At 35.6% G+C, this 26993-nt stretch overlaps 1 protein-coding gene across 9 annotated transcripts; it reads right to left on the bottom strand.

The window, feature by feature from the left end:
• Positions 1-1941: 1941 nt before the first annotated feature.
• Positions 1942-26950, bottom strand: IFT25 (intraflagellar transport 25). Of its 9 annotated transcripts, XM_064493567.1 has the most exons (8): positions 26413-26535; positions 19537-19649; positions 18605-18703; positions 17799-17911; positions 10530-10636; positions 8938-9006; positions 6781-6824; positions 4850-5050 (listed from the first exon to the last, which is right to left on the bottom strand). In XM_064493567.1, exons 4-8 carry the CDS (start codon positions 17894-17896, stop codon positions 4937-4939), a joined length of 432 nt encoding a protein of 143 aa, XP_064349637.1. In that variant the 5' UTR covers positions 17897-17911; positions 18605-18703; positions 19537-19649; positions 26413-26535; the 3' UTR covers positions 4850-4936. The 9 variants fall into 9 exon arrangements, with proteins under 9 accessions (XP_064349640.1, XP_064349637.1, XP_031321029.1 ...); XM_064493570.1 differs by lacking the exons at positions 4850-5050; positions 26413-26535 and adding an exon at positions 1942-2942 and having other exon boundaries at positions 19537-20558; XM_031465169.2 differs by lacking the exon at positions 19537-19649.
• Between the last annotated feature and the right edge of the window lie 43 nt (positions 26951-26993).

Below are 26993 nucleotides of genomic sequence, written 5' to 3'. Positions count from 1 at the left end.
GGGTCAAGCTACAAAGGGCTGTTGGAACAACACCTAGAAGGTAAAGTTCCCAAAAGATGCCTGAGATGTAACACAACGCAATGCTTTTTTTCACAAGTCTGTATAAACAAGTGATAGACACAATTTTCATCTATATAATATGTCGTTGCCTTGCTTGAGTACATAGTTAAAAGGTTACTAGATTTTTTATTTTTCAATCCATCCCTTTTAAAAAAATTCTGATTGGTTGTTTAACTTTATGCAAGATATTGTGATAAGCACTGGCTCAGAGTAAGTGATCCAAAAATGTATACATCATTAGCTAGCTTTATTAAAAACTCCTCAAGGATTTTACAGTATAAAGAGATACACAGACATGCAAATAAATGAACAAAATTAATTTATTTAATCAACAAATATTTATGGAAAATCTACTATGAGCCAGGCACTGTTCTAAGTCCTGAGGATACAGTCATGAGCAAAAGCAAAAAAACTCCCTGCCCGGTGGAACTTACACTCTAGTGAAGGAGAGAGACAATAAACATGATAATATAGGAAAAATAAGACGAAATAGATAGTGATAAGCAGGGCTGTCCCTAAAAGGGCATGGGAGCCAAGGGCAATTCATTCAATTGAGCCCCCTATCCAAGATATTCACACTGAAAGGAGGCTGTACTGCCTCATCTTTCACGGCATGCTTGGGATATCATTAAAGGAAAAAGAATCTAAGTTGAATTTTAGTGGTAGTGAGAAAAGAGGAGTAAGGTACAAGAACCCCTGAAGCACAGGACACAGGGTGGCTACATCTACTGCCTCATCCCAGGGTTGGGGGTCGCGGCTGGTGGTGAGGGTAGGGAGACATTATAACTTTAGATACAGTGAGGAAGGCCTCACTGCAAAGCAGATTTTAAGTAAGGATCCAAAGTCAATGAGGCAGCTAGCTGTATAGCTACCTAAGGAAAGGGCCTTCCAGGCAGATGAATTAGCAAATTCAAAGGTCTGGATCACACAGCACAGTGGCAGTCAGGAATCAGCGGACAGGTGGAGAAAAGGCCAAATGAGGGGGCTAGGGGAAGGCAACTGGGACAAGTGAGACTTTTAAAAAATGATGGGCTTCAGCAGTGAAAAACAAAAGATAAAGCCACGTGTTATTAAACCTATTGCTTGAAACTGAGAATGGTTTTATCAAGTGAAAATGAGTTTTTAAAGCCTAAAAAATGAAGGTTAAGGAATGCTGTTTTCAAATATCATAAAGGGGTATTACAGGCACTACACTGAGAACTTGTTCTCTGCATCCACAGAAGACAGAAACAGAGAAGACTTAAAGATAATTTACTAGGCCTGTGCCAAAGAGATCAATCAGATAACCTCTGGAGATCCCTTCCAGCAATCTGTAAGCCTTAACACAGTGTTTCTTACACGAAGAATTATTGACATTCCAGTTTAGGAAGCTGGCAAAAAGAAAATCTTCAGCTTTTCATTTTATTGAACATGAACACAATTGCTCTAAGTCACTTTCCTTCTCAAAAACCTTAAATGGCTCCAGTGTTACGGGAAAATATTGAAAGCATTAAAAGCTCTCTGTGATCTGGCTGTAATGTACGGTTTTGGTCTTACCCTTTGCCCTAGTCAGACTTATGTATTCACCACTCCTCAAATACGTTTTATGAGAGTACTCACTCACCCTCATGTATTTGACGGCACCAATGTCACTCTTGAAGGACCTTTTCTACTCTCCTCCATTGATCTAAAACCTACCTTTCCGAGAGTAAATTTGTGCAACAAATCTTGGTAAGCAAATTATCAGAAAGTATCAAAAGACTTAAAACTGTTCCTAACTTTGACTAATTTCCTGCTGGGAATCTCTTCTAAAAAAAATCATATGAGAGGGAGGAAAAGATTTACACATAAAGATATCCTCCATAGCATTATTTATTTTAAATTTTCTATTATGAAGAATTTCAAGCATATAAAAAAGTAGAGAGACTAGTACAAAGAAGCCCCATATATCCATAACCCAGATCCAATAAATTACTACTGTATTTGCTTCAACTCACATTTTTTTCCTTTAAAAAATATGCTCAAGTATTTTAAAGCAAATCCCAGATATCATGTTATTTTTACCTTACATACATACATACGCATTTTTACCTTACATTTTTTACATTTTTACCTTACATGCATACATACATACGCATCTCTGAAAAATATAGGCCTTTTCTTACATAAGCTTGATGCCAGTATTTCACACCTAGCAAAATGAACAATGATACCCAGCCCATAAGCAGATTTCCCCAATTATCTTTAAAATGTCTTTTTCAGTTGGTTTGTTCAAATCAGCATCCAAATAAGATCCACACATGGCATGTGTTTATTGGGGATCTTACATTTCCTTGAATCTAGAATGGAACCACTTCCTTAACTGATTAACATTTTTCATGTCACTGAATTGTTGAAGAAACCAGACCACTTGTCCTGTAGGATAAGCCACATTCTAGATTTCTCTGTATATCAGTCAGGATAGGCCAGGTTATGCTAGGGTAACAAGCAATTCCAAAATTTCATTGGTTTAAACAATGAAGCTTTATTTCTCCTTCTATATGTCTACCACAGACTGACTGGGAGCTCTGCTACCTGCTATCATCAGTCTTACTCCCAGAGGTAGAACGATGAAGTAGTTAAACTATGTAGAACATCACGGCTGGTCACTAGGGGAGAGAGAAAAGGGCTTTGAAGGGTCTCTTGTAAGCAATTAAATGCTCAGCCTAGAGGTCAACTACCTTTCATCTCATTGGCCAAAACTGATCACATGGCCCTACCCAAACAAAGAAGGCCAGGAATTATATCTTACCATGGGCAGGGAAGGCAGAGATCTGGGCATTTCAGTGAGCTGCATTAATGGCTACAAGTCTACTTGCTTCCTTGTGGTGTCATTTTACTTGTTCCTCTCTCCCTTGAATTTCCTGAAAATGAAAGATAACTCTAGAACTTGATTTGACTCAGGCTCAGTAATTTTGCAAGAACACTTCATGGGTTGGTCTATGTGCTTCATATTGCATCACATTAGGAGGCATACAGTGTTTAATTATAGTAGATTCTAGCAGTAATAGCCACTACTCTCTGCCTCCACCCCCAATGTAGTCACACCTCCTTGTATCCATGCCCTAGGTGGACCCCTCTTGTTCTGACTCTGGGCTTGGCCATGTGACATGATTTGGGAAAAGCACGATGATAGCAAATACAATGTGAGCAAAGACTCAAAGTGTTTTGCACATTGTGGCTATTCCTCTCTTGCCACTCTAGAATGCTGAGATTGGTAAGCAAGTTATCAGAAAGTATCATGTGATTATGAAAGCTGACAAGTCCAAAATTTGTAGAGTTGGTCAGAGACCCAGGGAAGAGCTGAGGTAGCAGTACAAGCCAGAAGGCCCATCTGCTGGCAGAATTCTTTCTTGCCCAGGAGAGATCAGTCTTTTTTTTTATTAAGGTCGTCAACTGATGGATGAGGCCTGTCCACATTATGGAGGGCAGTCTGCTTTACTCAATGTCCACCAAGGTAAATGTTAATCTCATTCAAAAAATACCCACAAAGAAACATCCAGAATAATGCTTGAGCAAATATCTGGGCACTGTGACCCAGTCAATATGACACATAAATTTAACAATCACATATATATTTCACTAAGGCTGTGTTGTGGGGTGAACTGTATCTCTAAAAAGATATGTTGAAGTCTTAACCCCTGGTACCTGTGAATGTGACCTTACTTGGAAACACGGTCATTGCAGATGTAATTAGTTAAGATGAGGTCATACTGGAGTAGGTTGGGCCCTTAATTCGATATGACTGGAGTCCCTAAGAAGAGGAGAGGACACACAGAAACAAATATATGCATCGAGGGAAGATGATGTGAAGACACACAGAGTGAATGCCATATGATGACGGAGGCAGAAATTGGAGCTATGGTGCCACAAGTCAAGGAATGCCGAGATGCCACCAAAGCCAGAAGCTAAGAGAAAGGCATGGAATATATTCTCCCTCAGAAACTCCAATAGGAACAAACCCTGCCAATACCTTGACTTCCAACTTCTAGCCTTCAGAACTGTGAGAGAATAAATTTCTATTGTTTTAAGCCACCAAGTTTGTGGTACTTTATTATAGCAGCCCTAAGAAGCGAATATAGACTGCATAGATAAAATACTATGTTCTAATGTCATTTTTCCTGTGTGTTTATCAATTTGTAATAAAGTTAGGTTCACACATTTCTGTTTGTTTTCAATATTTTGAAATTGCTTAATTTTTTAACTTTTTGACTAAATATATGTTTTCAAATTCAAGCTATATGGTAAGATACATTCAAAGAAGTTTTATTTCCCTCCAAGCTGTCCTATCCTGTTCCTAACCTCCCCAAAGTATAAAGAAAATCAAATAATATCAACATTAGTTATCTCTGGGAAGTAAGATTATGTGTTTCCTAACTCTTCTCCGAGGTCTTCAAATGAGGACAAAATAAAATTAAAAGAAAAAAATAAGCTAAAGCTCAAGTTTTATGACCTCAATGAAACCTTCTCATAAAAGACTTTCTCTTTCTTGAAATTGTACATTGTTTACTGTCCACATTGTTCACTTAGCCCTTTGCATCAATCAATCAATCAATTAAAAAATTAATGTACTGACATCTGAAGGACACCATGTTAGATGTTGTGGGGACACAAGGTATTATCAGCTGAGTTTTCATGTATAGTCATTTCCTTGATTAAATTGAATGCTGAAGTAAAAGTTTTCTTATAGCCCACATGTTGGCCATCACTACTGACTGATGAACCAAATTCCTACAAAATGTTACAGAGAAAATAAATAAAAACTGAAACAGATTGATACAAATCCCTTTAATAACGACAGCTTCATGTTTCAATAAATATATTATTAAAATTGTGCAAGAGGATTTTGTTATAATTGTTAAGAAAGATTTGAGACTGCTATTCCCTCTGCAGAAACGCTATGCACAGATGCAAAATGATCAAAGGCTGATACAATAATGAATCTCAAGTAAGTGGTGTGGCCATCACGTGCCTGTAGGGGAAAGATCAATACAGATGCTTTTATCAATCCTAGTTAACCATTAAACAAGCAGTGAGCAGAAGGGTTTGATGCAAGAATAATATTCTAAATTGTAATGATTTATGAGATACAATATTCAGAAGAGAAATCAGCCACATATAACAGTACAGTTATTCTGATGTGTATCAGCCAAATATCAGCCTTGGTTTGATGAAGACTAGCAGGTGGAGCTAAAAATTATGCTGTACAATTCTGATTAATTTTTAAAAATGCTTTTCTAAAGTATTTTTATGCTAAGAGATTTCATTTGTTGGATGATGCCTCAGAATACACTACTCTGAAACATTACTATATTTTTATATTTACATAATTTTTCTGAAAAGCAATTTGACTATATATATATAACTATAAATATGTCTATACCCATGGACCCAGTAATTCCATTCCTTGAAATTTAATTTTAGAAAATAACTTAAAAGGTGGATATCATAGTAGCAGCAACAGGCATAAGATGTCCCTGTAGCATTAACTATAATGACAGAGGGAGGAAAAAGGAAATTAGTTAACATTTGCCTATCTGTATACATTTAATTTTAAAATTATAATTTATGAAGCTTGTGATATAATATTAAATTTTTAAAAGATACAAAAAATTTCACACATACTATAATAACATGTGATGCGTATGGTCAATAACTAGAAGAAAATAAGTACAGTAAAAGCTGCTGTGCCAGGGTACAAAAACTATGGGTGATTTCCAGCCTTCCATTCCCCCTTACTCTTCTCCAAAATCTCTATAGTGGTGCAATCCTCCCTGATCCACAGTGAGTTCTGAAACAAAATACTTAGCAGAGGCTTACTAATCATAACCTACTGGTAAAGATGGAGAAAACAGGAAGATAAAATTCCTTCTTCTGGTCCCCAGTGGCCTCCCCAGTCATTAGGCACATTTGGGTGGTGGAGAAGATAATTAATAGGATTCAAAAACTCCTGCAGAATCTTTTGAAACACTGATTTCATAGCTGCCAGTATGTTGTGAAGAAGGAAACTTAATGGACAAGGTACCTTTAACCCTCATTTAGAGAAACTTTAATTGAATAAGCACTACTACCTAAAAAAATACATATTCAGTTGTTTCACTTTTGTGTGTTTGTCTAAAACAGGGGCCTGACAAACTAGCAGGAACAGAGAAACTCCTGATGAGGCAGCAGCTTCCTCATCAACAGGCATTCATTCCACTTGACAAGCAAAGCCCAATGGAATGTTGTCAGAAAACGCTGGTTCTCTTTTCACCTCATCTCTCTTTGGCTTATTTGTTGCTGATCCTATGCTCCAGTTCCCCTTATCTGAATCTCCCTTGTCCTTTCATGCTTAAATTAACATCTAATTTTGGCATCTCGACTTTTTTTAATTCCTATTTTAAAAGCCTACAGAATCAAATGAAAGAAAGGAAAGCAATACTTCAAAATAAATGAATGAACAACATAAAACAAAAACAAATAAGTGAATTCTGTTCTATCCTTGCTGTCATTCTGTTTATGACAGATAAGAGCCTAGTTGATGAATGCTACATTAGATTATACTATTACTGAGAATAACTTTCTCTCTTGGTTGATTAGATACAGAACCTATAATATTATGAAGGTATTTACTAACTATATGACTATGGAGATAGGTTTAAAATTTAAATACATTGTACTGGCTAAAGATGATGTTTATCTCTTCAAAGTATATTTACTTACCACAATTTCTTCATTTTGAAGCTGCCCCTCTGTGTGTACTAGATCTAAAACACAAATTTAACGGAAAGGAGTTAGGGCTCAAAACACATGAGGAAAGCTATGGAAATTTATGTTAAGCAAAACATGATACCTGGTAAACTATAATTAGACCAGATTTACCAGTGATTTGGGGTTATGATTCAACATAAAAATAGAGACATTTGATATGAAAGATATAAAAGATAAAGTATTTATGAGCTACAAAATATTTCTAATGAGTATAAATAAAAGTAAGTGTAAATTATAGTAAAGGAATATAAAGCAAAGAATTGATAAAATGTGAAAATCCTTTTCAAGGATCAAGCTACTGAGTAATGCAGGCCTGAAAGGAGCCATCTTACCATTCTCGTGGTTACTCATGGCTCAGTTTCTCACAATGAATTTTTACTATGATGCTGAATTATGCCACCTGTGAACTGATCTTTCCTGGCATCCAGCTTTAGAAAACTTTTACTTATGTACTTTTAGGACAGATTAACTTATTCAATCATGAATTAATTATAACAAACATTCTTTTGGGAATATGAAATAGTTAGCTGATATAATAGACAGACATTATTTAGAAATTAATTTTATTTGTATCAAAATAGCATACATATTTTAAAAGGCATGTAGCACAAAATAGGAAGTCTCTAGGAAGTAAAATTATGTATGACTTTCCTTCTGTTTCCTAACCTTTCCCTGAGGTAATGAAAAATATTAAGTCCCTGCTTGACCCCTTTTTCCTCCAATCCTGCCCCCTAGAGGTAAATGTTTTCAACTGTTTAATCTGTTTTTCCTGGAATTATATGTTTTACATTCTTTTTCTTGATTTATCGATTTTTTTACTGACTTTATATTATGGTATGTGAAAATTTAGGCCTCTTGGACCAATATCCTCTTCTTTCTCCTCCTGCAAATTTTCCCTCCTGCCATTGCCTCAGTTTTGAAATCAATACTTTATGGGTACATTACTGTCTATATAAATGTTATTTACTGCTGAAATAAGTAATAAATTATGACACATTTTCTTTCTTATGCAACCCCTCCTCTACCAGAAGTTAAAACAACCTCATATCATTTGCTTAGTTTTTTCAATTATGAAAAATTGGAAAATCTCAAATATACATAAAAGACAGGATATAATGCCTATATATATATACCCATCATCTTGAATTTACAATTATTAACATTTCACCATACCTGATTCATCTAATTTTTTGCTAAAGTATTTTAAAGCAAGTCCAAGACATCACATTTCACCTTTAAATATTTGATTATCCATCTCTAAATAAGAGTATTTTCTTACATAACCACAATACCATTATTATACTAACATTAAAAAATGCTTTAATATCATATAATACTCAGTCTGTATTCAAATTTCCCCATTGTACCCCAAAATGTCTTCTTCTAGTTGGTTTATTAAAATCAGAATTAAGTCTCTCTTAGTCTTGAACTGCCTTCTCTCCCACACACAGAGTTTTTTCCATGCCACTGACTTATTGAAAAGAACAGGTCAGTTGTCCTGTAAAATGTCCCAAATTTTCTCATATTGCCTCCTTGTGGTTTCATTTAATTTGTTCTCTATCCTCTGTTTTATGTAGATTAGAATTAGAGCTAAAGGCTTGATTATATTCAGGGTTTAAGGCCTTCATCATATGTCTGGTGATTTCTGGCTCTTTGTTTCTTATGAAAAGATCATCTGAAAACTGTTCACGAGCTGGACTTGTTGACTACTGGACTTTGAAAGGGAGACCAGGAAATGAGCTAGCCTTTGTCAGCATACACAGATCTTTCTTCTGGGACCATTCAGTTTCTCCAAAGATGAATCCTCCAATCTCCTGGCTGGAGCTCTATTCCTAGTGGCTATAATAAACAGCAGAACACAGGAAGAAGGCTAGAGTTCCCACCATTCAATATGCAGGCTTCCACTTACATCCGTTTTCCACTCCATGTCTCACTTACTCTCTCTCTACTATGCCTACTATGCCTGGGTTTTTCTAGGCTCTAAATATGTCACAAGAAGCATTTAAGTCCTCTTTTTTCACCAAAATGCAGCCCGACTGGAAATACAGAATAAAGGACAATTCTCTACTCCCTCATGATCAGAACAATGCTGGTGAAACAAGCACATACCTCTCTCAACCCACTGCTCAAAATCAACTGGCTCTTTAGAAGTGCTCTTTTCAATCCTCAAGGTCCGCACTGACATTGTAAATAAACAAAATAAATAAAGTGTTAATTATTTACCTGACTCTATTTTGCTGTCCCTATATTCCCTTTTTCCTCTGTCTGAGAGGGTCAGGCATTGGTGGGACTGCACAAAGTACTGGGATCAGGAACACTACGTTCTGAAAATCACTCTGTGTAACTGCACTCTGACAAATGTTTGCAAGCATATATAACACAAAGCTAATAGAAACTTTCTGAATTTGGTATCATCCGGATTTGGGGGGGGTAAATAATAATAATAATAGCAATAATAATAATAATACTATTATTGGTCTTGGTCATAAAACTTTATGGAGAAACTACTATGAGTCAGACATATTCATTCATTCACTCTTGACTTCAATCTTACTTTACTGATGAGGAGAAGGCTTAAAGAAACTAGGCAACTTAGAAAGTCAGGTGAAGTGTTCAATGATATACAGCTAGTAAGTGCCAGAACTGGAATTCAATTAACTCCAGACCCTTTACAATTAATGACAGAAGAGAGAATGCAGTCATCTTCCTTCTGCACTGGTTTTTCTCCTTTACCCCTAACCCAGCTCCCCTCACCTCAAATCCATTCTTCCCCTTCCCTGTTCTGTGCCTTGAGGGGAGGGCCCCTGGGAACAGCATCGTCTGGACTCACTTGCCCACTGGCTACTAGTCAGATTTGGCCAATTGGAGGTACTGGGAGGAAAGTGAAGGGTTGTGGGGAAGTGAGATCAGGTTGTATTTTCTCCACTCCCTTCCCTCTTCAGTATCATGTCTTTGACAGAAGTTACGTGCCTTCATGATTACAGCCCCTGTTGGGCAGGCCCTTATCCACAGGCTCCAGTAATACTATTTCCTTCCCTTGGCCCAGGGGAGGTAATGGCTTACTGCTGTAGCCAGTTTCTTGGTGTCTCACCATCCCTAGTTTGTTCCCTTAACCCAGGCCATAAATAGTCCCATCAATAAAGTCTCTTCATTTGAGCCACGTGGGATGTATCCTGTTTCCTGCTATGATTTTGTCTGACACACTTTATCCTTAAATAAACATATGACAAGATTAGGATAATGTTCTAGTGGGAGATACTTCTCCTAAATCCCTCAAAAAATACCATTATTAATAAAAGAATCAAAATTATCTAATGTAAATAATCAGGGTTATCAGATTTCCAGAAAGATTTTGACAGAGAACCCCTAGCCAAAAGAATCTGGAATAAAGACATCAAGGAACCTAGTGTTCTGGCAAGCTGGCTTCTTATGTTCATAACAGGGTCTTTTGCCAAAAGCATTTACATAGTAAATTGCATGGAAATTATTATGTGCTTTGGAAGGGTTTCAAATGTGCAGTTTCAGAGAGGTTAATTGTGCTCAAGGCAGTTAACCCATATTCCCCACCCATCACCCCCAGCAATAAAACTGGATTCCATGCTGTAAAAAAAAATTATAGTGTTTTGCCAAAAGTTTACATATGTGCCCTCTGCCTCTGGAAAAACTGAAAGATGTTGAAAATTAATACATGATTTGCTTACCAAAGTAACTCTGGATTACAAGCCTTTCAATCCTTACGTGTTTGTGAAAACAAATAATGAACTCTTGGGGAAACATTCCTGTGGTGGTCCAAAATGTTTCTGGATTTCTATTGTTAATTTTAAAGAAAAAGAGAAAAGAATAACCATCTGTTTTCAAATGTTTACTCACAAAATTCTAGTGAACAAATTAAAAAAAAAAAAAGACCACTAGAGTCTTGCAACCCCATCCTAACTGTTCATTCTGCCTCTAATCTCTCCCCAACTTAAATAATTCTTTACTACTAACCAGATGTATTTTTTTAAACATAGAACTTATGTCACTCTTCTCTATAAGCCTGCAGTGACCCCTTATTGCCTATAAATCTAAACTCCTTAGTATGGCATATATGACCGTCTACAATCTGGTCCCATCATGATATCATCTCTCATTACTGCAGTCGCACTGGACCGATTAAAATTCTGCAAACACGTCATGCTGGCTCATGCCTCTGTGTCTTACTTTATGAGGTTCTCTTGACCGAAGAAGCCCTTCTTCCCTTGCAAAAGTTTATTCACTTTTTGGTCCTATCTCTCCAACCCAACAAATTAGAATCACTTTCTCCCTCTTTTGCACTCACCTCACACACAGCATTTTATGGTTCCTGCTACACACTCTTTGTCCAGTTACTTTCTCTTACTCACCCTTATATCCCCAGGAACTATCACAATGGCTGACTCATAGTATGTTTTGAAAAAGATGTTTGTTGGAAAAAAATTAAAATACGCACTCAATGTTAGTCATATACTATATAAAATTCTATATATATGTACATATATAGTATTGACTACAGAGACAATCATTTCTATTTTAATTATATAAGATTTTTCTCTTTTGGAGGTAAAATTTACCTATAGTGAAATTTCTCCTAGGTGTGCAATTCAATGAGTTTTGATAAATGTATATGCTTATGTAACCAATATCTCAGGTAATCAATACCCTAATCAAGATAAAGAACATTTCCATCACTCTACAAACTTCCTTTCATTCCTTCCAGACAATCCTTACCTCCTTTAGGAAACCACTGCTCTAACATGATAGACTATGCTATAATTTGCTTATTCATTTTTTTGTTTGATATTTTTGTTGAATATTTGGATTGCTTCTAATTTTTTACTATTATGAATAAAGCTTCTATAAACATTCTTGTACACGTGTTTTGTGGCTGTTTAAATTTCTCTTGGATAATTACTAGGAGTGGAACTGCCGAGTCATAAGGTAGAGAAGTATGTTTAGTTTTATAAGAAAATGTCAGATTTCCAAAGTGGTTGTGCCATTTTCCCTTCCTAACAGACATGTGAGAGTTCTAGTTGTTCCACATCCATGCCAACATTTGCTGTTACCGGGCTTTTTAATTTTCGCCCATTCTAGTGGATATGAAATAGTGTCCGACTATGGTATTAATTTGCATTTACTTGATGACAAATGATGCTAAGCCCTTTCTTCATGTGCTTTTTGGCCATTCATATATTTTCTTTTGTAAAATGTCTGTTAAGTATTTTTCTCATTTTTAAAAAAGCTCTTTGTATTTTTACTATATATTTGTAGGAGTTCTTTGTCAGACTTTCGTATTATATTTTCTCCCAGTGTGCAGTTTGTCTTTTCATTTTCTTAATTGTGTCTTTCAATGAGTATTAGGTTTATTTTTGGCAAAGTACAGTTTTATTACTTTTTTCTTTTATGCTTAGTGATATTTGTGTCCTCATTAAGAAATCTTTGTTTTTCTTGTTGTCATGAAAGCACTTTCTTATGTTTTCTTTTAGAAGCTTAAATATTTTAGCTCTGAATTGAATTGATCCATTTTGAATTAATTTTTGTGGTTAGTATGAGGTAGAGGTTGAGATTCATTTTTTTCCCACTTGTTTACTCAGTCATTTCAGCACCATATGTTAGACAGACTTTCCTTTCCTATTGAATTACCTTTGTATCTTTTTCTAAAAGTAATGCACTATATATGGGTGCATGTTTTTCTGCTCGCTCCAGTTTATTCCATTGATCTGTTTCTGTACCCTTAGCCTTTTATAGAAAATTAACTGACTTTATATGTGTGGGTCTATTTCTGGGCTCTCTACTGTTCCATTGATTGATTTATCTTGACAAAAATGCCATGCTGTTTTGATTACTGTATATTTATTTTAAATCTTGAAATCAGATAATGTAAGTGTTCCAACTTTTTTTTTTTAAGATTAGTTTGACCAGAGTAGGTCTTGGTATTTCCATATAATTTTCAGAACCAACATGTTCTAAAATTCTATTGAGATTATACTGAATCATTGTACTGGTCATTTTAGGGAGAAATTGTCATTTTAACACCATTGAGTTTTCCAATCATGAATGCAGTATATCTTTTCATTTATTTAGTTCTTTAATTTCTCTCAGCAACATTTTATAGTTTTGAGTGAAGGTCTGGCATGTCTTATTAAATTTATTCTTAACTATCTTGTGTTTTAAATGCTATTGTAAATGGGATTTTAAAATTTTCATTTTCCAAATGTTTCTTGCTAGTGTATAGTAATACAATTGATTTTTGTGAATTGACCTTGTTAAATTTACTTAGTTCTAGCAGGGTTTTTTTTTTTGTTTGTTTTTTTGTTTTAGATTCATTAGGGTTATGTAGATTTATATAATCTGTGAACAGAACAGAGACAACTTTTTTTTAGTGGCCAATAGCTCCTTTTTTATACACACACACACACCCCTGGAGAAACTGAAACCCAAATAAATATGAACAGTTCAAAAGGATACTTGGGTTTTTTTTTTTTTAAACTAAACAATCTATAGACTTTATTTAAATATCACCAGTGCTCCCATTAGAGTTCTTTATAGCCGAATGACAACCAAGTTCTTGTCCAGGATTCAGTTCTGGATTACATGTTGCATTTGATGGTCTTCTCTCAAAAGGATACTTGGTTACAAGCTATATGTAAAGGGGACTCATTCCAAAACTTATTTTCCTGGTTGCCATCTGGAATAGGAAGACTCTTGGGGGAAATATTACAAGGGTAATCTCTTCCTGAAGAATTGATATTCCAATATTATAAAATGTCCCCTTTATCTCTGATAATACTCCTTATATTTTACCTTGATATGAATATAGACATAGCCACTCACTCACTCATGCTTACAGTTCATAGGGTGCATCTCTTTTCATGCTTTATTTTCAACCTATTTATGACTTCATGTTTAAAGTGCACCTCCTGCAGACAGCGTACACCTGGGTCTCACGTTTTGACCCAGTCTGACACTCTCTGGCAATTAACTGAAGTGTTTAGAACTGACATTTAATATAATTATTGATAGGGTTGGATTTAAGTCCTCCTATTCATTTTCTGTTTGTCCCTCCCATATATTTATTCTTGTCTCATTTCTCCTTTCCTATCCACTTTTGAGTAAATAAAAAAAAATTTTTAATTCCTTAAATTCCTTTATTAGTTCTTTAAGTGTATATCTTTTTTTAGTGGTTGCTCTCAAGGTTATAGAACCTCATGACAGTCAATTTACATTGAACTCTACTTTTGTGTCATTGTTTTAATATATTTTAAACCCATATATATTATAAATCCCACAATACAACATGTTGTTTCCTCATTAAGTGGTTAGCTGTCTTCCAAAATAATGAAAAGAAGAGAAAAGATACTCATATTTACACCAAATATTTCCAGTGCACATACTTTCTTCCTGAACACTTGAATTTCCATCTAGTATTATATCACTTCAACCTGTGGAACTTTCTCTAGCATTTCCTGTGATGTAGGTCTCTTTCTTATATCCTCAATTTTTAATGATATTTTAGCTAGATACAGAATTCTGTGTTTATAGGGGTTTTTTTTTGGTTTTGTTTTGTCTTCCTTTTTCCCCAGCATTTTAAACATATTGTTCCACTGTCCCCTGGATTCCACTGCTTGTGATGCAAAGTTGGCTGTCACTGGTATCGTTGTTCCCCTGTATGTAACGTATTTTTTTGCTCCAGTTGTTTAAAAATTTTTTTCTTTATCTTTGTTTTTCAGTGATTTGTCTATGATACAGTCTCTTTTCTTTTACAGTTTCTTAGATCTGTAAGTTAGTATTCTTTAATGAAATTGGGGAAACGAAATATGCTATATCCACCCAATGGAATTTTATTTGTCAATAAAAAGGAATGAAGTACTGATATGTGCTACAACATGAAGAGCCCTGAAAACATGTAAGTGAAAGAAGCCAGTCCAAAGACCACATATGTATGATTCCAATGATATAAAATGTCTGGATAAGCAAATCTATAGGGACAGAAAGTTGATTGGTGGTTGCCTAGGGCTAGTGGGGATAGAGGGTGACTGTGAAGGGGTTTGAAGTTTCTTTTTGGGGTGGTGAAATATTTTAAAATGGATTGTGTATAATACGGTTGCAAAATGCTGAATGTGCTGGAAGCCACTGAACTGTACACCTTAAATGCGTGAACTGTATGGTATGTGAATAAAATGCCAATAAAGCTGTTACAAAAAAGAAAAAAAAAAGAATCCAGGTCTCCTAACTCACAATTCTTGATTTTTTAATACTATGCTTAATATTTCATAACTTCTTTTTATTTATATTTATATAGTTAAAATTTTTATTTATTTAAATAAATTTACGATTTTTACTTGCCCTATGTTTTTTATTGGGTGCTTGTAATGAACATGACCAATATAATAACACCAAAGATATGTAGAAATGTACTTGGATTTTAAAATAATACATAACTGAATCCCCATAATTAAGTATAATGAAGTCATCAAAATAGTAATTTCCTTTTAAATAAGGCCTTATAGCTATTGACTGTTTAACATCTATTATCTCAAGTGATAATAAAAAAAGTCATGCGATTTTTTCCCCACAACTCTGAGGTAGTCAGGGAAGGTGGTATTATCCCCATTTTTCAGACCAGGAAGCTAAGGCTCAAAGAATAACAAATATATTCTTAGCCCAGGTAACACATATAGTCCCCTTACCCAGGAATTATAACTGTAAATCTATCATTCTTCTACAATGTGCCAAAGGGACCGATTCTCTCTCCTTCCTTTTTCTCTTAACTAATTTTTTTCTTACGTACAATTTTTTTCCTTTTTCATTGACATGTTAAATACCAGAGGGCAAAAGTAGAGTCAAGAGGAAGTAAAAATATAATCACCTTTAAAAATTCTATTTCTGAGGAAATAAAGAATTGGGAACACTGTCCATTGGGGCAAATTTATAGCACTATTTTGTCCAAATAATTCTATAGTTACTTCCATTTAGACAAACCTACTTATGAACAGAGAATAAATGTTAATATCTACTATATACAGTCTAATTGTATTTGTTGGAAATGCATATGAATTAAAAGTCTCTGATGTACTCTGTTCAGTTATCAGGTTAGTAACTACTTTTATTCCATATAGTTTTCTGTACTAAGGATTTTTGTCTAATGTAAAAAATATTATGTACTTATTTATTAATATGGACTGATAGAGTCTAAAATAGTATCTGTTACATATAACAGCCAATGTTAATGATCTAAAAACATATTCCCTTGAAACAAAGGTCACCAGAGGTGTGCAAGGCAAATTGATCTTGCCTTGCAAATTTGATCTATCTCCAATCAGAGACAAGGAGTATTTTCAGAAAGATCTCTATTTCTGGCAAACAATTTAAGGCAAATCTCTATAGATGTGTGATCCTCATAAAAGCCCCCACATTTATATCTCTACTATAAGGCAGAGTGGAATAAACATCTATTACCTGAATTTCAGGAACTAAAAAGCTAAGAAGGAGTAAGAGGCACAGATGTTAAGTTTTTTATTCAAACCTTGAGTTATTATAGTTTAGTACAAAGACCCTAAACTGGTAGTTAGAAGGTAATAGAGGTGTATACTAAATTCTACTGGAACCCAACAAAAAGATAAGCTAATCCTATCTAAGGAAAAGGAACAGATGTCAGAGAGGAGATAACAGCTGGGCTTAATAGGAACAGGTCGAGTTGCTAGAATTTTATCCAGATACATGGACTTCACAATAGAACACAAAGAACCACAAGATCCATTTTACAACTGGCTCTGCCTTCAGTAGTTAAAACTAGTACTTGACCTCTTTAGACCTCTCTTACCACAAGTCTAAATGAAAGGTTTAGATCAGATGAACTCAAAAGTCCTTCCAGCTCTAAAATTATATGATTCTATAAGTCAAGCTCAGGTCACTGTACAAATACCAAGAAAGAGAACTCAAGAGAGTAATAAAATAGCCAGGACTATTGGGGAAAAAAAAAAGTTCTTCCTGGATGGACTTGGAGGGTATTTGATTCGTGAAATAAGTCAAACAGAGAAAGACAATTACTGCATATCATTTATATGTGGAATCTAAAAAATAAAACAAACTAGTGAATATAGTAAAAAGAAACAGACTTACACATAAAGAGAACAAACCAGTGGTTAGTAGTTGGGGGAGGAAAGGGGAGGAGCAAGACAGGGCTAAGGGACTAAAAGGTACAAACTACTATGTATAAAATAAATAAGCCACAAGGAATATTGTACAGCAGACAGAATATAGCCAATATTTTATAATAACTATGAATGGAGTATAAGCTTTAAAAATTGTGAATCACTACATACCTGAAACTTAAAACACAGTATCGTAAATCAACTATACTTCAACTTTTTAAAAAAGTTCTTCCATTAACTACTTTTTCTTGGAATTTAAAAGTTTGAGAATGATATCTATCTCTACGTAGAATAAGCTCTAACACAGTGAAGAGTGGTAATTGGAATGATATCAAGAAGCTGAAGACCAAACGATGCAAGTAGATAGAAGAAAGTAAAGCATTCAGTTCAGCAAAGATGTTGCTTAGACCAGAAAGAAAATAGGCAGTAGACAGGAAGTTGTAATGTTTAGATTCCTATTTACCAAGAAAACCTTGGAATAAAACCATAACCAGATATTAAAATGTGTACATCCATAAAATGAGGTAACCATTGTTTGAAGTTTTGCCTTGTTAGACCACATTTTAAAAAGCTATTTTAGTTTAAGAATTATCAAGAAAAGGATTAAAAACCTAAATATACACAACTGAATTAGTTCCAGAGATGGTACTAAAGTGGGTATTGTCAGGTAATCTAGTTCACCATTTATTAAACTGTTTAACCCTGCTAGTTATTGTACATGTAAAACATGTACTCTCAGTACTCAGGGGGTTCACTAACCTAATATTAAGACTTTAAGGAAGAAAGAATAGTAACTCTTACCCATCAATTATATTTTCAGGTGGATGTTTTTCATCACTTGATGTCGCTAAAATCACTTCAGTTCCTTCAGAGCTTAAACAAAGATCAACTTTTCTCATCTTTAAGTACTTAACCTGCAAGTAAAACAAAACAAAATGACAACAAATTCAACTTTTTTATTCTCTGAACTTTATCTGAGAAAAGGAAGAGGGAGAAAGCCTGTTGCCTAGCACACAAATTAACAACCAAGCTATTCAACAAGTGGGAGGGACTCTGACATGTTTATTGACATAAGTAAGCTTCTGACCTCTCCCAGGGATAATTCGTAAGATATGAATATTTTCACTACTCCATAAAACAACTCCCTGACTACTCTCATTGACATAGCTTTTCTGCTTTCAAGATGAAAAACCCTCAATAATTATACAGAAGTCAGCTAAAGTGACATGAATTAGTGGGTAAATCTTAAAAAGGGATTTATAATGTTCTATTTCTGAAATTTTAAAAAATGCAGAGCATAAAAACAGATGCTTTGTAACTGTTTAACCATATGCTTATCAACTGAAGTACCAAACAATATTATTTAAATCTTAAAAGACATCTTATCATCATTTTTTTTTGAGTAGAAATGTGAAATAAGAGAAAAGACACCTTTTCACTTATTTTTAAATTCTAAATCAGTCACTTGTTTCACGAACTTAGACATTTCTGTTGTAGAGTAATATTTTAAGTTTCATGAAAGGCCTGAAAAGACATTGTTGAGCTCAACTATGAACCCTGGAGGGTAAACCAGAAGGAAGAATACAGAAGATTATATCAGAACTCACCCTCCTATTTAATCTGCAGGTGATAGGACACAAACCAATATACAGATGCAAAGTGACTAGGAAAGCTGTGTCAACAAAGAATTAAAAGATGAAGAATGCCTGGAAAAGGGAGAAAGCCTTTGAACATACTTCATACCTTGTCCCAAGTCTAACTTTTTAAAAAACTAAAACTATTTCAAATAAACAAACAAGGTACAGCAAATACTACATATATTAAACAACCATGTACCCACTTCCCACATTTGAAAAATCTTAACATTTTGCCATACCGACTCTAACTTTTTTTTTTTTTTTAAGAAGTAAGTAGCCCCTCACTGACTAACTCCATTCCCTTCCTTGCCCGGTGGTAACAGCTATTCTGAAACTGATGAATATCCTTACTGACTACATTTTTATACTTTTACCATATGTGTATCAATATGTACTGTTCTTTTAAAACTTAGATGTTTTCATAATATATATATCCCTTGCTACTTGCTTTTTTCATTCAGTATTATATTTTCAAGATTATTATATTGATACATGTAAATCTACTTTATTCATTTAAACTGCTGTAAGGTATTTCCCATTTCTCTGATGATGGATATTTAGGTCTATTTCCAATTTTTTGCTATTACAAACAAATTTGCAATGCATATCTTTGTGTATGTGCACATGTGGGAGAAAGTCTTTATAATAAATAGGATCTTTCCTTGTGGAAGTAAAACTGCAGAAACCTAGAATTAGTGTATTTCCACATCAATAATTGATCAACTTGATCTCTAAATTAAAACAATTTACATTACCATCAGCAGTGTATGAGAATTTCTGCTTCCTCATATTGTCACCAACTTGGTATTGTTAGACATTCTGGCTTTAGTCAACTGCGTTGGTGTGAAATGTTCAGTAAGGTTTTAATTTGTATTTCCATGATTACTAGTGAGACTGAATACCTTTTCATGTTTATAAAAGGTCATTCAGGCCTCTTCAGTTATTTGCTTTTTCTTATTCTTCACTCATTTTCTATTGCGTGCTTTTTTCCCCCTTATGTCCTTTTCTTTTTGATCTGTAAAAATTTTTTAAGCAAAATATTCTGGATACAAATCCTTTGTTATATGCATTGCAAATCTCTTCTATTCTATGACTTGATTTTTCTTTCTAACTTTATTTTTTTGTGCGAGAGCTTCTCCCCCACCACACACACTTCCTTTTTTGGTTTTGAACTGTAACATATATACAGAAAAGAACACACATCGTAAGTATACAAGGCAATAAATATTCACAAGGTAAACATTCAGGTAACCACCACCCAGGTAAAGAAACAGACTATCACCAGCATTTGAGAAGCCTTTTTTATGGCCCCTCCTAGTCACCACCCTCCCCTCCTTCCCACAGGTAGCATGGTCCTTATTTCTAATGCTACAGATTCTTTTTACCTGAACTTTATATACATGGGATCATATAGTTTGCATTCATTTGCATCTGGCTTCTTTCACTCATCATTACGTGTTTGAGATTTATCCATGTCGTTGTGTGTGGCAGAGTTGAAGCACAACTAAGTAATCCAGCCCCAACCCAGCTCAACTCCTAATAAGATCAATGAAATCAACCCTTAAGTGGAGCTTCACAGGAAACTGGATGTGAGCTAAAAAGCAAGGAAAGATTCCTATGGTCTCAGGCACTTAGATCCCAAAGCCCTGATAAAGGAAGGAACTGATTTTACTCTTAAATATGTGAAATCAGAGATAAACTGAAACTATTTAAATAAAACTACAACTCAACACAATCCCTAGATGGACTGAAGTAATTTTTCTCCTTAGCCTAGCTACCAGACAAAGAAAATGGTGTGTTTTCTCTGGGAAAAAACATTACCTACTTACTTCAGCATCTATTGTTCTTTAAACACAATGGGCAACACACAAAGTCATGTGAGTAGCACAGGGAATTATAGCCATTATATTTTAATAACTTTTAGTGGAGTATAATCTATAAAAACACCAAATCACTATGCTGTACACCTAAAGTTATAATATTGTAAATCAACTATATTCCAATAAAAATTTTAAAAATAAAACTTAAAAAAATTAAATACTAAAAAAAAAGTCATTTCAAGCAGATCTATAGATGACCAAGGTGATGGAATTATAAATTGGTTAGAGAATTTAGTGCAAAGATGCACAAAATGGGTGAAGAGAAAGGGAATTTTAGCAGAGAAATGGAAACTATAAAACAATGGAAATCCTAGAACTGAAAAATATCATATCTGAAATAAAGAATTCATTAGATTGGACACAACACAAGAAAAGGTCAGTGACCTTAAAGATAGGTCAATAGAAATGATCCAAAATGAAATAGATGAAAACAGATGATAATGAAAATAAAAGAACAGAACATCAGATACCTACAAAACAATATCAAACTAGTCTGAAATACATGTAATTAGAATCCCAGAAGGAGAGGAGAAAGAGAACAGTGTAGAAGAAATATTTTAGTAAATTGTAGCTAAAAATCTTCCAAAATAAACCCAAAGATCCAAGAACTTTAGTGAACAATAGCTGGATAAATACAAAGAAGATCGCACCTAGGCACATCTTAGTCAACTGCTGAAAATTAAAGAAAAGAGTGAAAATTAAAATCAGTCTAGCAAAAACCACCTTATACGTAGGAAAACAACAAGGAGAATCAAAACTGAATTCTCATCATTAACAATGGAAGCTAAAAGACAATGGAATGATGTTTTTGTGCTGAAAGAAAAAATATAGAATTCTATATCCAGCAAAAATATCCTTTAAAAATGAAGGCAAAATAAAGACATTTTCAAGCAAACAAGAACTGAAAGTATTTGTTACCAGTAAGACCCACAGTACAAAAATATTAAAGGCAAGTACTTAAGGCTGAAGGGATACGACTCCAAGTTGAATCCTGGATCTATGGGAATGAATGAAGACCACTGGAAATGGTAAATACATTGCTAACATAAGAGAATTTTCTTAAAATTTCTTTAAAAGACTACTGACTAAAGAAGCAGCCACTAAAAAACATAAAGAGTTACAGGAAAAAGGCTGACAGAGAAGAAAAATTAGAATACCATAAAAATACTTGATTAATCTGAAAGAAGGTAGAAAAGAAAAAAAGAAGACAGAACAAACAAAACAAACAGCAAGAAGATAGATTTAAATACAAACACAAAGATTATTCCGTTAAATATTAGTAAACTAAACACTACACTATCGGACTGAACTTAAAAAAAAAAAAAAACTAGGTACTCTTTCAAGAGACACTCTAAATATTAAAGTAGAAGGCTAGATAAGATAGAATAAATCTTAGTATCTGGTAAGGTAAAATCTCCTACTTAACTTTCAAATTTTGTTTGTTTCTATGCTTCATACCTTGATTATTACAAACAGTTTTGTTAAATTATAGTAAAACGTTTTTTGAGATGTTGATTATAATTCAATTCTATTATAGATTAATTTGGAGAGAACTGACATGTTTATGACAATGAGTTCCCCAATTCATGGATCTGGCATATCTCTTCATTAATTTAACACTTCTTAAGTTTTAGTTTCCTACAAATACATCATCACCTCTTTTATCATATTCACTCTTAGATCCCTTATGGTTTCCATTGCTACTGTAAATGGGATCTTTAAAAAACTAACGTTATTAAAAAATCTTATTCTTCATCACACAAGGAATATTTCTAACATTTCACCATTAAACGTGATGCTCACTGAAGGTTTTGTTAGCCACTGTCCATGGTGTTACCCTTCACTTCAGATTGTTGGGGTTTTTTTCTTTTAAGTATGAATGAGCACTGAATTTTATCAAATGCTCTTCTAAAATTTATTATGGTGATTATACAGATTTTTCTACAGGTTGTTAACGTGATTAATTAAATCAAGATTTTCTAATGTTACAGCATCCCTAGTTTGTAGCACAAACTCTGTCAAAACGTCCGAAGTGTTTTAGTGTTTTTATCCTTAGCTGGATTCAGTTTGCTAGTATTTTTAGAAATTTTGCAAATATATTTCTAAGTGAGATTGGCCTGTAATTTTTCTTTGTTATTTAGTCCATGACTGGTTTTGGAATTTAGACTGTACTCCCAACATAAAGAAGTTGGAGAGTTTCCCCTAATTTTCTATTCGTATATGATGGGGGTTATTTGATTCTATAAGCCTAGGAAAGTGTTTGTAGATTTGTAGTGTAGATTTTTGACTATTTCAAGTCAAATAGTTCTCTTTAGGCTTTCTACACCTTGAGTTAATTCTGAAATTCATATTTTGAGAAAATAATCTACTTCTTCTAAGTTTTTATATTTACTGGCATGAAGTTCATGTTCTATTATAACTTTAAAATCTAGTATTGATAGTGTTAAAAGCCATGATCAAGAAAAAAGGCACATATTCTAATATGTTTTTATTTTGCCTTTTTTCTTGCCAATCTTACCATAGCTTTTAACACTATTGATACCAGAGAACTGGTGTTATCAACATTGATAACCTTTAGTTTGAAAAGAAGAAATACGGTGAATTCCTAGAAATACAGATTGATGTACTGGGATGTTATTTATCAACAAAATTATAAAATTACTAAATTTCATTATTATTAAAAGTATAGCCTTGAAAATCTAAACAAGAAATTAGTAAAACTGGAAAGCAACAATAACATTAGTTTACAAGTTATACCTAACCTACACATTTCTTTTTGTTTGCTTGATAGAGTTACTACCTATTAGGGACATGACAACAAAACTTGAGACAAAGCATCTCAAGATACCCTGTGGACTAGATGAAGAAATGTGGGAAAGGTGATAGGCAGCACTTTAGGTAGCCATTTATAATTCTTAGAATGACTATACTCAAAGAATGATGATTAATGGGACAAAAAGGACTGTGGAAGACCTCTATCCTTATTCCATTCAATATTTTTATTAATTAAGGATGGAAAAAGTATGTTTATCAATTTAGCAGACGACACAAAGCTGGGATGTCAGCTAATAATGCTACATGACAGAAAATATGCTAGAGCACACAAAAAGATCTGAACAAGCTAGAAAAACAGGTTGCAATGAATAAGATATTTAATAAGGATAACAGTGAAGGCCAGTCAAGGATACTCAGACTTAAATCAATCACACAAGCAATGGTCTAGATCAGGGACTGGCAAAATCCTGCCCATGAGCCAAATGTAGACTGCCACCTATCTTTGTATGGCCCATAAGCTAATAACAGTTTTTACATTTTAAATATTTTTCAATATCAAAATATCTTGTGGCACATGAAAATTATATGAAATATGAAATTCACAGCTAAGTGTCTATGAATAGTTTTACTGGAAATGGTTACGCTCATTCATATATTGTCCATGTGCTACCGTGACAGAGTTGAACAGCTGTGGCAGACTATAAGGCTCATAAAGCCTAAAATATTCATTATCTGGAAAAAGTCTGCCAACCCTTCTATGTGTAAAACGTAGAGGATTAGTTGACTGCAAAATCACTGTAAGGCAAGAGTGTACAGTATCTGCCCCCAAAGGTAAAAGAATGTTATTTTATATTAATAGAATTAAGAAGGTACTATATTCTATCAAAATTTTTGAAAACCAACTAAGGCACTATGCTAGTAAGGCAAAGATACCATGTAGTAGTCTTTGACTACGTAAACCTAAGACAAAGAGGTTGACTAAGACTTGGTTTTTGCCTTAAAGCTCAGAGTCAAGGAAGATGGACAAGCATAAAACCAATAATTTAGTATGTTATGTGCTAACAATGTGATCCACATCTAGAATACTGTATTCCATTCTAGGTACTATATTTTAAGTAGAACATGATCAGGCTTAACATTGTTCAGAGGAGAGCAAAAAGTTCATGATGGTCTATAAGTCATGTTATGTGGAGGAAGTTGAGAGAATTTTGTTTCAAAAAGAGGTAATTCAGTGAGAGAAATGTGACTAAAGGTTTTAATATTACAAGTCTTCACAAATGGAAAAAGGCTTAGAACTTTTCTTTTACAACTCCAAGAGGGAGAACTGGACTCAACAAATATGAATTTTAAGCAGGAAGACATCATAGATATAAGAACTTTCTAGCAAAGTAAAGATTTTTTAACCTTTTCCATCCTTGAAAGTGTCCAAGAAGACTAGGTGATAACCTTTGGAGAAAACTAAAGAAAGAATTCTTGAACTGGGGTTCTTTTAGACTGAATCAAATTCTAGGAAAGGTAGATTGGGAACAGATAATGAAGAAACCTGAAAGTCAGGCAAAGACGGTAGGCTTTAGCCTGTAGTCCAGCGGTTCTCCATTGGAATGGGGCTGATTCAGCCCCTTCCCCAAGGGACATTTGTCAATGTCTGGAGACAGTTTGGCTGTCACACTTGGGGTGGGGAGGTGATGCTTTTGGCATCTTGTGGGCATTTTAGGATGCTGCTAAACATCCCACAATGCATAGGACAGTCTGCCACAACAATTATCTGACCGAAAAATGTGTATGGTGCAGAGATGGAAAAATCCTGTGGTAATAATCTATTTGGGAGTGGAAATATGAAGGTTGGAGACTTAAGCAGAGAACTTCTTTTTTTCAAAAGTGTTGTATTTTAGGGAAATATATCTAGCATTGATGTGTAGTAGATGAATAAGGAAGAGAATGTATTCTCCAGATAGTCAGTTCTTTTCTTACCTCACATTCTTATCACCTAAGTTGTCTGAAGGAAGCAAACATGTACTTTAATACAAAACTCATTTCATACCTCCTAAAGCCACCAATATCCTTCCTTTTTCCTGTAGTGGGTGGAATTATCTACATAACATAACTGGGGTTCACTTTGAGGTTCCTTTGTTGTGGTTAATGAAAAAGATGCAAACCAATCCAAAAGAAACCCAAAAACAACTCAGCAGTTAGGTTGTTTCTGCAACTCCAAAACGCAGATTTGGGATGTAGCCTATTCCCCATCCTGGGACACCTTACTTAATTCACGTGTGTTCACTTGGGGCCTCAGTTCATCAGAGGTGCTCTAAGGTGCCATCCTTTGCAATTTTTAAGGTCCCTGACCCTGGACTTCCCTGATGCCTTATCCTGTCCTCTAAACCCAGTGCCAGCTACCCACCCTTTCACCTCCAGTTCATATGTCCCTTCTTTCCGAAAACCCCTCTGCGCCAAATCTTCAGCTTCCTTTCTCCCTGACTAGCCCCCTGCCTCTGGTACTCCTACAACTATACTCCTCAAACCCTCTCCCACATCATCATCCACTTGGTACTTTTGTGTAAATTAGAACACGTCCATCCTGTCTCCCCAGTGCCAGGTGCTTTAGCTTGGTATTACTTGAAAGGCAACCAGCCCTGATACCGCCTTTTCACCTCCATCCCAAACCCCTCTCCTCAGTTTAAGGCCATTTCCAGACCTCCAAGGGCCCTAAATACTCATACTTTTGGACGCCCCGCCCCAAGTTACACAAACTATATTAAATGAATCAACGTCAAATGTAATTCTTAAATATACGGGTTACGTTCCAGTTGATTTGTTACATTTTGATAGATTTATTAATTTCGATTTGCAATTGATTTTCTCTTTTTGGGGTCAAAACATTATTTCAGGCCTCCAAAAAGTTCGTGAGCTGTCACTAGTGTCTCTAGGACTCCGGGGAAAGAACAGACCTGCACCACACATCCCCCACCCCACCCCCCTCACGAGCCTCCCCTCACGAGCCGCTCCTCCGCGCCCTCCCACCGTCCGCCTCCGCGCCGCGGGTCGCCTCACAATCCCCGCCACGCTCGCTCGCTCCCTCCTCCACCAGCATCACCCTCGGTCGGCCTCGCCCGACCAGGCTCCCACCTCCCCCGGTGCGGGCTGAGCCCGCCGGGCCGCCTCGCTCGCCTAGGCCTCCAGTTAGCTCCAACGGCGAGGACAGTCGGGCCTCGGGATTTCCCTACAGCCCCGCGCCCCAACCCCGCCCCCTTCCCTCTCCGCAGGCCTTGGAGGAGTTCCCGGAGCCTTCTACTCCCGGCTCTTCGCTCCACCCCGCCCGCAGGCTCCGCCCTGTCCCGCCCCGTTCTGTGCCGCGGCCTGGGTCCCAGCCGCGTCCCGCTCCGTCCAGGCCTCCTCTGAGTTCCCGGGCGCGCAAACCTCCTCTTTCAGCTCTACGATCCACCCCTCCCGTAGGCCCACCCCAGACCACGCCCCGTACCCTTCTTTACTTTGCGGGCTGAGCACCGTAGCCCCGCCCAAAGGCCTTTCCCTAGGCAAGCATCTGAGCGTGGTCTGCCTACCCTCCCCCAGCTCAGCTCAAATTCTAGGGCCTGTAAGACCCACGAGACCCGCCCTCGAGAGAGCACGCACGCGCAGTCCCCACCTCTCCGAGCTCCAAGCCCTCCACCCTCAGGTCGCCAGCCCTAGGCCCGGCCCCGCCTCTAGGT

The sequence above is a fragment of the Camelus dromedarius genome, chromosome 14 (assembly GCF_036321535.1).
Source record: "Camelus dromedarius isolate mCamDro1 chromosome 14, mCamDro1.pat, whole genome shotgun sequence".
NCBI lineage: Eukaryota > Metazoa > Chordata > Mammalia > Artiodactyla > Camelidae > Camelus > Camelus dromedarius.
The sequence above is the reverse complement of the archived record's forward strand: the minus strand, read 5'-3'. Positions and strand labels throughout refer to the sequence as shown.